The sequence below is a fragment of the Convolutriloba macropyga genome, chromosome 11 (assembly GCF_964194025.1).
Source record: "Convolutriloba macropyga chromosome 11, txConMacr16.3, whole genome shotgun sequence".
In the NCBI taxonomy this organism is placed as follows: Eukaryota; Metazoa; Xenacoelomorpha; order Acoela; family Convolutidae; genus Convolutriloba; species Convolutriloba macropyga.
Window position 1 is genome coordinate 38,750,277 of NC_134478.1, and position 13,541 is coordinate 38,763,817.

The following is a 13,541-nucleotide window of genomic DNA, read 5'->3' on the forward strand; positions in this document are numbered from 1 at the left end:
TTAGCTTTTCTATCAGATATTAGGAAAAGTCGGAGGAAATTAATGATGCTTTCAGATTTCAATTGATAATAATTGAGTTTTCAAAAGTAGTGGCAGCCTCACGATAATTAAGGTTCTCTTTAAGCTCTAAAACAATTAGACTTGCACTCGTTTTATTTAAAAGTTGTGTTTATACAAAACGGAAAATATTTCTGAGGCCGTAACAACTGAGGCAACCCGTTCCGCTTTATTGAGCTCTATATTAGTCTACAAAGTAGATGAAGCATCAAAATTTAACAAAAAAAGACTAGCGCTCGCCAGTCGTTTGAATTGCTTTCAAACGACTGACGCGCGGTTGGTTTCGTCAGTAATATCTACGGTTTCGGGAAGCTAGCTCTAGCTTAAATGAAGGGGTGTGCGAGCTGGAAGGCGTGGGGGTCAAACTCTAAGAACCACCCTTCAAACCATGAACTAATGACATTCATAATTTTTCCATTTTGCCTCGTAATTTTGATTGTTTCGATAAATCACTAGATGCTGTGAAATGAAAGCTGTTGAGTTTTTGTGAATATCATAGTTTTTTTAGAATTCTTAACATTACCGCATTGGTTACTTTTTGGAGACTCTTGTAATTCATGCAATTAGTAAACCGAGACATTTTTCCTTTTCTTCTGGGTTTTTCTTCCATGAAAGTAGCAGCGAAACATGATTTTGCGGACTATGGCCACCCTAATTTTCAAAAATCCATTGTGTAAAATTTAATTTCTGATGTTGCCCAAACTACTACCCGTTTTCAATGCTCTTCTTTTGTTTGAGTGTTTCAAATCTTCCTTGTAGATTGAGTGCTTCAAGATATGAATATCGATTACAATGACTAGATCTGTTTTTTTTTCTGAGATTTTAAATGAGATCTCAACTGTTGTCCGCATATCAAGCGTGTTTGTTTCCTTTTCAACATGTTTTTATCAAGACTCGAAGGACAATTTCTTTGAGTTGCATATTTTCCGCTGAGCACATTTTGACTTTGAGAACGCTTGTAAAAAAGAAATAATGTATTTTGATGTTGTACCTAGTTTGTTTCATGCTAGTTCAGTTTATCATTTCACACTTATTACTAGTGTCCTAATTTTAGCCGCGGAATACAAGTACAAACTTAATAACCTATTATTCGCGCGAGTTGTATCACGCATCCACTCAATTTACGTATCAATTTTTCGCACACAATGTAGCTCGATTTCGCATATAATCCACAATTAAGCCTAACTTAATTACTACTTATTTAATTAAGGCTTACATATTACTACTAGTAGTACTTTATTACTACTTATAGTACTTTATTACTACTTATTACTACTTTATTAGTACTATTTATTACTACTTATTAAAATTGGCCAGTCCCACATTGATATACAAAGCCTTTGATGTGCAAGGGATTTTTCGGAAAAAAATCAGTTTTTGTGGTTGCATGTATTTAAAGCACTTTAAAGCTTCAATTAAATCTTTATAAAAGTGCTTATTGCATGCTCAAAATGCTCGCGAATAATAGATACCTAAATTGAGTGGAAACGTACTACAAGATTTGTTACCTACTTTTCGCACCGAATGTTCTTTTATTTCGCAAAATTGGCGGAACCCCTTTTGCGAAAAGTAAGATACAAAGGATGTCATCTAATTTCGTTCATTTTATGTAACTAATTTTCGAGCCAATTTTACTAAGGCGGATACAACATAGTATGTTGTATGAGTTTTCTAATGAAACGATGCTCCAGTTCCCCGACAGCTATAAAGCCTATCTATCGAGTTTAATATCATCCGCCACACCAAATTTTTAGTTTCTTAGTATTGCAAAAAAATTTTCTGTGTGGGTTGCTTTGTCATTTGCTGCTATTATTAAATGTATTTTGTAAAGATGCATTTTTCAATCCGCTTGGGAGCTAATGAAGACGATGTTTACCCTGTGATAATCAGTTTAAATGGAAGGTCTGAACTAGCTGAGCGATTGCCTGAGAAGAATTCCCACCTGAGCTACTGCATTATAAAAATTTGAGCAACTAACCACTTCTCAAACAACAGGCACAGAGGTGGTTTTCAAGCAGCAAGAGGGCTCTACCTTCCTTAGTGGGCTTCCAATTATGCTATTGAAGCTTATTATACTTACAAAATTGAATTATTTTGGTATGAAACCGATTCCAACACACTTTTGATTTTACTACTAGTTCTCTACTGTCACCAATTACGAGCCGCAGCTTAAAATTCTGAAGGAGAGCTAATTATATGCTGAACAAGTGAACAATTCGAAAAAATGTTACTCTCAGCTATAATTTCTACAGCAATTAAAAAGACCAGAAAAAGCTAAATTAATTGTGTGGGACATTAGATGGTCAATTCCTCATTTGACATAAAAGAAATCTCTTTGCAATTGCAGTACAAAATGGAAAATTGAATTAACGAGATTGAACTTAATTTACATTCTGGCTTTTCAGCCCCGATCATCACTTCATTTCATCTGTTCGAAAGAGTTGTTTTCAATTGTTCAGTAGCATTGTTGATTTCTTGCTTAACTCTGTTAATTGTATCCACCCATTCTTTGGCATTCGAGTCCGGACATATCAAGTAATAAACCCTACCAGGCACGTGGATGAAAAATATCTTGTCATTCTTCAGTTCAGGGGTCAAACTGTCACACCACTTAATTTCACCCTTATGTTCTTTGTTTCTAGGGTCAATGTAGAGGAATATAGGTCCCTGTAGGAATAGAAACATTCTCCTCCGGGAGAAATATCCCACACGTTTATCAAGCAGACCCATTTTGATGATTAGCCTGTCTTTTGCAAATACGTCCCAAGGAGTTCCCTCTTTTTGGCTCTTCAGCATTGCGCGATACTGTTCCACTGAAATATTGCCCACACCCTGTTGTTGCAGCCTGAGGTTCGCCGAGGCCAACTGACCACTATCAATACTAACTGGAACCGGGTTTGCAATTTCCGCTGAACTTGTATTGTTATAATTTCGATTTGAGGTTGGTGTCGACGAATGAGCGAAAGAGTCTTCCATGGAATCGTCGAAACCTTTGAAGACATCGATCGGTCTGTCGTGCCAGTGGCTTCCTTGCTCGTCAACTTCTTCCTGGCTTTCGCTGATTTGGTTCAGGTTGCTGTCAGAGTATAGTTCCTCTTCACTTGCACTGACAGCGGGTAGAAACGGACGCAGAATTGGAGGTCGTTGAGTTAATAGAGAGTCGAAATCAATTTCTGTACAAAAAAAAACATACAAATTCCGTCAGTTGAGAGAAATTTTTGGAAGTCACACTTATCGCAATTGCAAAACGAAGGATGTCTCAAACCAGCTTCATCAGAATTCGCAGCAATTTATTGGTAGATTCAGCTAAATATCTCATCCACACAGATTCGATGATATTAAAATTCTTAGCCCACACAAAATAAGTTTCAAGCCGAGAGACTAACAAGAATTCTACCTAACTTTGCGACTGAACATAGGTAGCATAGAGTGGCGGACAACATTTTCAGGTCAAATTCAAAGACTCATGTCTTTCAAGGAATATAGCCTGATAATTGTCTTGTACAGTTGCTCTCTAATCAATTTCAATGAGTTTTCATTCTCAATGTAGATAGAAAAGTGACTGCAGAGGAAAGATTGTTACTGAGGTAAGTCTTTTATTCTCAAAAATTATGGCACGATTGAGCTGAAAACCATTCAAACACAGTAAAAAACGTCACCCACGCTGAAGTCAACGCAAAAATTGCTTATTGATCTCTTCCCGCGTTAAAACAGATGAACGTAAAACAAATTGACGACTACAAATTACCAAACACAGCCAGAAGACTCCTGAATTACAAACTTGACAGAGGTTTCACGTAACTACTCATTTACTTTAGAAAACTCTTTAATCAAGCAATTTAAACATACCCGGCAGATTGCCGGAAAATAGCCGCCGTTGATTCCAATAAGCATGATTGGGATCGAAAGAATAGAAGATATTGAAAAAAAAAGATTTTTGTACAAAAACATTTTTTAAGTCCGATTTATTTTGATGGTATTTCGTAGTTGAACAAAACGTACTTCTGTTTCTTAGAGAGGGGCTACTATCAATACCAATAAGCATTAGAGATGTCAACTAAGACGTATAGGAACGACGTTCAAATAGCGGGCATCTAAAATTGGGCTTTATGGGTTTATCCCGTTTCTACTTCTGACTTCAATTTTTTGTACTGACTCTGTTCATTTTGAATTGCTTTGCTGAGCAACTGATGTTTAAAATCACTTTTAGCAGAATGAGAGAAGAGAGAAACTAGCCTAGAGAAGTCAAAAAGATATCACGCAAAATGTTGAAAAAGCGGCAAAATGAGGTAAAGCGAAACATATTTTTATTCGACGAAGTAAAAAAACATAGCAGGACAAGTCCTGACGTACAATTCAAAGAATTTTCATTGACTAAACAGAAAAACCAGACCTAGAATGGACTAAGAGTGAATTGAGAAAACCATTTTTAAAAAATTCTGATAAAAAAATAAGAAAAAAAAACAGAAAATCAATGTGAAAATGCCGCATGTGAACAAAAAAAACCACTAACGAGAAATGAAATTTAATTCACACAAAAAACTAGGCCTAGAATGAGCTTTGAATGGATTGGGAAAACCATTTAGAAAAAATTCGATCCAAAAAATCGAAAAAACAGTAAAAATCAGAGTGAAATTGCCGCATGTGAACAAAAAACCACTACCGAGAAACCGAATTTTTGTTCAAACATCATTTTCTCACTCTACTTTAAAATTAGAGCGAAAAAAACTCACGCCGCAAAACCACTCGCTTTTTCGCTCCATTTCCTGTTTCGGCGTGACCAAATTCACTACTCCAATTTGACTTCAAAAATCATGAAAATGTGTGAACAGATCTTAAAAAAAAAGACAGCGCCCCAATACAATTCAAATTCTTTGAATTGTAAAAAAATAGGAGCACCATAATAGCCGGCTGAGAAGATGAGGGCGGCTATTAATAAAAAAAACAGAAAAAAACATCATGTCTGATGCCAAATTTTTTGAACTTAAGTTACCACGCCAGAACAAAAAATTCTCAAAACACCAAGTTTTCGCGCGGTCAATGATAGCAGAGACAGGTCAATTTAAAGTGTCATCCCTAATAATGGACAGTCAGATTGGAGCTTCACACAAGAAACCAACCACTCCTTTACTCTTCATTGGTACTCTTCAAGACTGCTCTTTGATTAATTTGAAATCAAAACAAAGAGCAAAATGCAAAATCTAATATGATTCTCAATAAAAATCCGAAGTTACAAAATTTTAACAAGAAAATCAGTGACACCGTTTTTGGTCAATCAGTGAAAAAAACACACAAAAACACTAACATCAAAACTCAGAAGACTAATACAATTTGATCGGGTAAACTCCTTTTAAAACACAGAGATCTAGATCAACAGTTGTATAAACAAAAACATAACCGACCAACGTCGCGCGAATTCCTCTCAAAAAAACGGCAAGCGGTTGACTTAGTCAGTAGCTAGCAACGGTTTAGTGAGGCTAGCTTTAGATTAATTGAAGGGGCGTAACGTGAGCACAGCGGGGGCGCAAAAGTGGCTTGGGTAGACTGATATGGGGGCGGATGTGGGATCAATTTATAAGAACCCCCCTTCACACCATAAGTATAAGTTTCAAAAACAGTTTCTGTTAATCGCAGACTTGAAGACTAGTGAGCTGAACGGCTCCAAGAGAACTTTATGCAAACTGGGCGCTACCTCTTTATCCCGTTTCTGAAGACAAAAGTTAAATGGGTCAGACAAAAAATCGGCCACGCAAAAAATTGCATAAAAGTGACAAACAGGATTAAAATACTTGCTACAAATTGCTTTTGAGAGATGATGACATTACGTCAACAGTAGCTGAAGTCCGGCATCAACACACACACACAGAGAGAGAGAGAGAGAGAGAGAGAGAGAGAGAGAGAAAGAGAGAGAGAGAGAGAGAGCGAGAGAGATAGTCAGAGATAAAACGTGAACGAGAAAGAGAAGGGAAAAACCCAAACCGACAGGGAGAGAAAGAGAGAGATAGTCAGGGATAAAACGTGAACGAGAAACAGAAGGGAAAAACCCAAACCGACAGGGAGAGAAAGAGAGATAGGGATATTTTCCATGATGGGATTCGACTCTGCAACTTCTAGTTTTCAAGCCTTGTTAGTTAAAAAAGTCAATAGAAAAAATTGAAAAAGGCAAAATTATAAACAAAAGTTTTCCAATTAGCAGTAAAACAAACTTTTTTTCGAAACCACTTTTTTTGGCTCGAGAGTTCTGTCAAGTTACCCATCTCAACTACTTACAAAAGTTTCATTGGCCAGAATTGGTCGTTAAAATCAGAAAAGGACAAAATTGAACTTCGAGAACAATTGCAAGTTTTATTAAAATATTGCTAAATTCAAGATATTAATATCTTAGAAACCATTTCATTGTCTCAAGAGACTATCCAGTATCCCTATTTCAAGTCGGAAAAAGTTTCACTGTTTCATAAAGATCCATACACTTGGAACCTGAAAATTTTCCGAAAATCTAAAAATATTTAAACTTTATTTAAACTTTATCCAAAGTTAAATAATATTGATTACCATTCCATTAACTCTATAAACTATGCAGCAGCTTATTATCAAATCTTGGAGAAGGTCCCAGGGCCCCTAGCGTCGAAAAAACATGAAAAAAATTGCATATACTTTAAAAATTGCCTAAATTCGTGATATTAAAATCTTGAAAAACATTTCATTACATCTATAAGCTATGCAGCAACATATTATTAAACCCTAGAGGAGTTTCTGTGGCTCTTGAGGATAGAGAAACCCAAAAAATGACAACAAATTTCAAAAAAACTTAAAAAATTGCAAGCTTTATTTATAAAAAATGCTAAAACTTGTGACATAAAAAAGTTGAAAATTATTCTATGACCAACAACAATTTTCAGTAACTTAATATCAAACCCTAACGGAGTTTTTTTGATTCTTGAAGTTCAAAAAACCTGAATAATGACTATAATTGATAAAAAATGAAAAATGGCAAAAATTGTCAAAAAAGCTTAAATTCGTGATGTTAAAATCTTGCACGACATTCCATTACATCTAAAATTATACAGAATCCTATTTTTGAACCCTGAGGGAGGTTCCTTGGCATTTGAGGCTGAAAAAATCTAAAAACGAAATCTAAAATCTAAAAAAATTTGTGACATTCAAAAGTTGAAAAACTATTCCATGGCCAAAAAAAATTGGCAGTAACTTATCAAACCCCTTAGGAAGTTTTCAGGCCCATGAGTCTGGAAAGACCTGAATAAGGAAAATAAATTTCAAAAAAAGTTGAAAAAAATGCACGTTTTGTCAAAAAAAAATGCTAAAATTCGTGATGTTCAAATGTTGAAACCATTTCATTACTACTAGACAATATGCAGTAACCTATTATTAAAACCTAGAGGAGGTTCCTTGGCACCTACGGCTAACAAAAATCAAAAATGTCAAAAATCTTGAAAAAAATTGTGCAAAATAGTATAAATTTGAGTGTTTTTAGCGAACGGTTGTTCGTCAGTAGCACCGAGGGTTGATGGGGTGGGAGGAAGGGGGGGGGGGGGGGGGTAGGCAACAGTTGGGTGGGGGGTAACAGCGCGGGGGTCAACAGTGCAGGGGTCTTCAACCTCTAAGAGCCGCCTTTCACACCATAAGTATAAGTCTCCAAAACAGTTTGAGCTGAAACAGAGCTAAAAGGCTCTAAGAGAACTTAATGTCCACTGAGCGCTACCTGTTTTTGAGGACGAAAAGTCAAAAGCGTCAGACGAAAAATCGGTCAAGCGAAAAATCGCATAGAAAAAAAGACCGACAGGACTAATATAATTGCTACAAACTTCGTTTGAGAGCAATTAACAAGACGAAAAAAATACAGAAAACTTCAAAAATAAATAATAACAGAGTGATCTGCCTCAATTCAATCAATTCATCAAAATATTCAAGATATTATTTAGATGCCTTCAATTGACCACAACTCTTCCTAAATGAAATGATCGAAAATTAAGTTTTGAGGAAAAATCAATTTGAAAGCGCGATAAGTAACATGTGACTAAAAACTTTTCTCGCAAATGAACGAAAGAATCGCCCCAATAATTATGAAAAATGAAATTCAGTCGAAAGAAGACATGAATGAAAAAATGGTGATTTGAAGTGAGCGTGACATCATATGGCCTTGAAAAAATGTTGACCAAAAAAATAAAAAAACGACTAATTGCGGGCGAATTGCTCTCGATCTAACGACAGGCGTGGTAAACATCTTTACATAAATCAGAGAACTTCTATGGGTGCAGAAAGCTCCGACAGGTGGGGGTCTTAACCGTGATCTCTAAAAACCAGTATAAGTTTTTAACTAATACGATATAACTGCTTCCACACTTTGGGTTCGTACGCACAGTTAATAACATTACAAATACTTGAAAATCAAGACTTCTCCCAAGCGGACAATTTGCTGCGCAGATGCCACACAGGCACAAAAAATGTTTCTCACTCAGCATTTCTCAGATTAATGTCTACACAAAACACCTTTTCTCCCATTTTGAGCTGACTGAATTAAATACTTGTTTTCACGTGCATCAATTACTTTTACATCCGGTGACATGTACGATTTAAAAACCAAGATGAAGACCAAGATGAAAGACTAACAAGGAGGCTCGGTAATGTGCGTTCTCACATAATGTTCCGACCCAGCTCATCCACATTCTTGACTAAATTGGCTACCAAATGAGTAGAGGTAGAAAACTTTCAAAAATATACAAACCGTTCGACAACCACTAATAGAACAAAATAATGCCACTTTAGAGGACCGATGAAACTTGCTGAGAGGACAACTAGAAAAAACAATCATAAAAATCAAATAAACATTAATTAGGATCAAAACTTGCTGTCTATTACAAAAAAACTAAAATCACATCAGATAAAGCCTAAACATAACAAATCATCCTATATTCTATTGGAAAAGATATGGGACCTGCCCTCAATGCGGCTGGGTAACAGGTCGACAAAAAGAGCAAAAACGGGGCGAAGATCAAAAACACGTTTCTTTTTTGGAAAACAATTAATTTCACTGATTAAAATCATTAAAAACTAACTGAAATCACTAAAATGTTCATTTATATCTCCTTAGGAAGCAATTGAGAACTATCATTATCCAGTTTACCTCACAAGATCACAGCCACAAAAAGAGGGACAAAGACCGCAAAACTGAAAAAAATCAAACTGTGCGCGAAAAAGAGTGAAGCCGTTAAAAGAATAAATTTGTCACTGAAAAATAGAAATGTTCAATTGCGCAATTTTTCGAAACCAAAGGAACCTGTCAACAATGTTTTAATCTAAAAAGAAAACAACAATTCTATAAAATGTAAAAATACGTAAAAATCAAATATTTTGAAAATGAAATCTCGTAGTGAAAAAGCCGGGAAACAAATGATTGAAACTATTTCCGTTATAAAGATTAAAGTATAGCTAACTGGAAACGGATTGTGATCTATCTTTACAAAAATTAAGCTACAAATCTAATAAAAAATATTTCAAAAAGCAAAGCTGAAAACTCTAATATGTTTTTGAAAACAAAAATTTATAAAAGTCATAACAGAAATAAAAAATCAATAAAGGGGTGTAACACCTCAGGAAGCCAATTGCACCTGTTAATAATGAGAATAAATCGCAAGATAAACAACAAATACAGGAAGAAGCAAAAACTTCAGAAACAATTTTACGACATCAGTGTTGAAGGCAATATGATAAGCTGAAGGATGTTATCTGCAAGAACAGTTAATCATCCATTGCTTCTCATCTGAATATCAGAGGATCTGCTTTATAAAAAATACCACCTAGAAATGACCCTAAAAAACCCTAAAAATTAACCGAATCGAAATTTCTGATAAAAGTAAAGGAAGCCCTTAGTCACAACATATAAACAACAGAGACATTAATGTTTGAATCAATAAAAGTAGGCAAGACTTCTTGTTAATAAGGTTGTCACACGATGGCAAAAATGAGTAAAAAGAGGACAGTTTATTAGAAAGTCATTAAAACAATTAGCTAAAAACTGAAATCGGTAGCTAAGTTCAATTACACTTCTTCGGGAAGCAATTGAGACCTATCATTATCAGGTATATGTCAAAAAGAAAGAAACAGGCAAAATCAACAAAAATTTGCGAGAGAACTGTCTCAGCCTATAAAAACACTATTCCACGAAACTTATCAACCTATTCAGTAGCCCCTTTTCAACAACGAGCATTCTTACAACACTGCAATCTTTCAATTGTACCTGTCAACAAAGTGACAATTCGGCAAAGAAACAAAACAAACCTATAAAATAAGCAATTATAACTTTTTTTTTAAAAAAACTCGTATTATCAAAACCATGAAACCATTAGTTAAAAACAAAACGGCTCCTAACATTAATTTGAAACCCAACAGAAATGTTTTGTGACCTGTCCTGACTGATACTACGCCAGAAGTTTAGAGAACTAAGATGAAATAAGGGCAATCTTCAAAGGTTCACCTATACTTTATTCCAAGCCATAGAAGACATTAGATAACAACTGAAAGCATTATCTAGGCTCACTTATAGCTCTTAAAGAAGCCCATTGGATCTTTGAATGGGGAGACTAGGTCATTGGCCTACAAAGAGTATAACAAATAAAAACAAAAAGCCTACACCTACAAATGCCGAAATATTTTGAACAAAAAGGCCCCGCTCGAATAAAACATTAACACTTTTACTGTAAGCATCCATGTTGAGATCAATCCCTGATATTGCTGCACGTCTAAGAAAACAATTAATTGTTCAAAAGGTTGCCAAATACATCAGTTTTTAAACAAAATTTTTCAGTATATCAAAAATAAATATTGCATTTTGTATAATTATCGAGTTCATATTTTCAAAAACAATTGATGAATATTACAGAAATTGGCAAAATTATAAATCCAGAAGCTCTTAAAGCCAGCGCGAGTACAATTAGGTCTTTTAGAGCATACGAAAGATATGTACGCAGTTTTAGGTGTCTACGTCCAGCAAGCTCAAAAGAAAAGGGGCTAAAAATGCATATTTTGTCCCATTTTGACGAAAAGGGTCTCAATTTTGAAAACTATAGCCAAAAAACTTGGATCGAACAATTCAGCATTCCTCCTGTATTTTCGAGTATTACACCAATAACACTCTCTTAATCAAAAAACTTAAAATCTTGATAACCTCCTGTAAAAAACGAAAATCAAAACATAGCTGGCAGATTGCCAGAAAAAAGCTACAAAAGCTTCGTAGATCAGCAGTCTTAAAAAACAGTAAAAAAGACAGACAAAAAATTCGTCTTTTCATTGAAGGCTGATACGTTATATTTTGATTAAAAATCTAAGTTTTTGCTGCCTCTATTAGCTGCTCTCTAATAACCTTCATTTAGATTGGCACACACCCATTTGACCTTATCTCTTTGAATTAAAGTAAATAAAAGTCAATTTCAAAGTGAGGAAGTCATTTTTGTGAGTGAGGTAGAACAAGTATGACCAAAAATTTAATCACGCAAATGAACAAAAAAACTCGCTCCACTAAGAGTGAAAAATGACGTCACGCACGCGCTTCAACTTAAATAGCATGAACGAATGAACAAAAAGCGGATTTGAAGTGGTTGTGACGTCATATGGTCGTTACAAAAATCGCGACGACGAAATAAAAAAACCAAGAGGCGGCCAATAATAGCCCAGCTATGACTTTGTGGCTATTAAAAAACTTTTTAATTCCACATGCTACGCTGGACGTGCTTTCTAATGATACCACTCACAACTCTCTACGATGATTATATCTATCGGCCAAATTTGACTGAACAAAAAAAACCCATTTGAGTATATAGTTCCTCCCTTCACTGAAGTTACAGCTCGGAACAATTATAGCTTTGCGGCTATTAAAAAGCCTCTCAAATATAATTCTTGTTCATTTTTCGGTTCGGGAACTTGGAAATCTCCTCCAACTTGTTCTGTTTGGTTCCTCCCGGCTTCATCTCTCTAACCAAGGTAACGTTGAACAAGCAGAGCTTTTCAAACTTATCCATGCACAATTTACACTTGGTTGCTCTTTTTCAATCTTTTCACTGATACTAGGAAGGATATCGGCAAGAAGAACGAAAAACTAACCATTAAAGAACATATGTTGTTTAACTGCCTCACAGCCACCCATCCTCGGATGACCCAGCCTAAGCTCCGGATCCAGCACTAAAAACTTCTCGACCAGATCCTTGGCCACCGGTGGAAACGCCTCGGGGAACGAGTAGTCCAAGTTTAGCACTTTATAAAACATCAAATACTCGGTCTCGTCCGAAAAAGGAGCTTCCCCAGCTAGGAACTGGAATATTATAGAACCCAGGGCAAAGTAGTCACAGGCTTCTGTGACAGGCTTGTTCTGCAATACCTCGGGTGATACGAATTGTGGCGATCCGACAAATGACGACTTCCGACCTCTTTCACCCGATTCGTTCTCGTCATGTTCGACCGTATTCCGCTGATCATCCCTGCCCTCGTTCAGATCTTTCGCCGTCCCGAAGTCAGTTAATAAAATATGATAGTCATGTTTGAGCAAAATATTAACTGGCTTCAGATCTCGGTGTAAAATAGATTGACTATGCAAGTACTGTAATGCGAGAACAACTTCTGCAATGTAGAACTTTGTACAGTTCATGTCGAATGATCCCAAACGTCGAAGAAAAGGTGCCATGTCACCCCTGATTGCAAGTGAGAGGACGAACACGACATCCTCCCCCGTGATGAAGCAGGCAATTAGTTCGGGTATTAAAGGATGACGTAATTTGCTCAGGATGTTCTTTTCACGCCTGAGACGGTCAACGATTTTCTTCTTCATGGCCTCTGCCCTGTTGCACATCTTCATGGCAAAACATTGCCTGAAATAAAAGGATAGAATGCGTTTCCATTTTGAGTTCTTCAACTCCAACAAAATTATGTTAATCGTGGCCAATCTTGTTCCTATTGTCGCATATTAAGTTGATTTAGTCAATTTGTGTGTAGTAGTAGAATAGAGAAAGCAAAAATCATACAACCCACATGTAGTGGGACTATACACCAATTAAAATTGAGAAAACCGAGAGGGCAGAGATTTTGATGTTTCCCAGCCAGTTTATTAGAGAAAGAACGCATTTATCCATCATCCAAATGTTACCTAAAAGATTTTTTATGAGGTTTGAGTTTACAGATGGAAAGGATAAAAAACCGACTAAAGCCGGGCGAAAATTGGCGAGCACTTGGCTTCATCAGTAGCTAGCGGCAGCTTCAGGGCGATAGCATTAGCTCAGCTGAGGGCGTTTCGGTGAGTTAAATAGTTAGAGACTAGTGAGCCATAAAGTTCTAAGAGAACTTAAGGCCCTCCGAGATTTACCTGTTTATCCCGTTTGAGGACGAAAATTCAAATACTCAGACAGAAAAAGGGGGTAGGTAGTTGAACGGGGGTATTAGGGAACAAGAGGAGGTGGATGGGTCCGGGGGTAGCTGGGTGT

At 36.2% G+C, this 13,541-nt stretch overlaps 1 protein-coding gene across 1 annotated transcript in view; it reads right to left on the minus strand.

Moving 5' to 3' along the window:
• Window positions 1-2,312: 2,312 nt before the first annotated feature.
• LOC142349845 (3-phosphoinositide-dependent protein kinase 1-like) overlaps window positions 2,313-13,541 on the minus strand; it is a 49,343-nt gene continuing 38,114 nt past the window's right edge. The window contains exons 3-4 of the mRNA XM_075401658.1: window positions 12,172-12,932; window positions 2,313-3,230 (exon numbers count right to left, since the gene is read on the minus strand). Coding sequence (XP_075257773.1) covers window positions 2,482-3,230; window positions 12,172-12,932 — 1,510 coding nt within the window. The 3' untranslated portion in view covers window positions 2,313-2,481. The remainder of the gene's footprint in view (window positions 3,231-12,171; window positions 12,933-13,541) is intronic.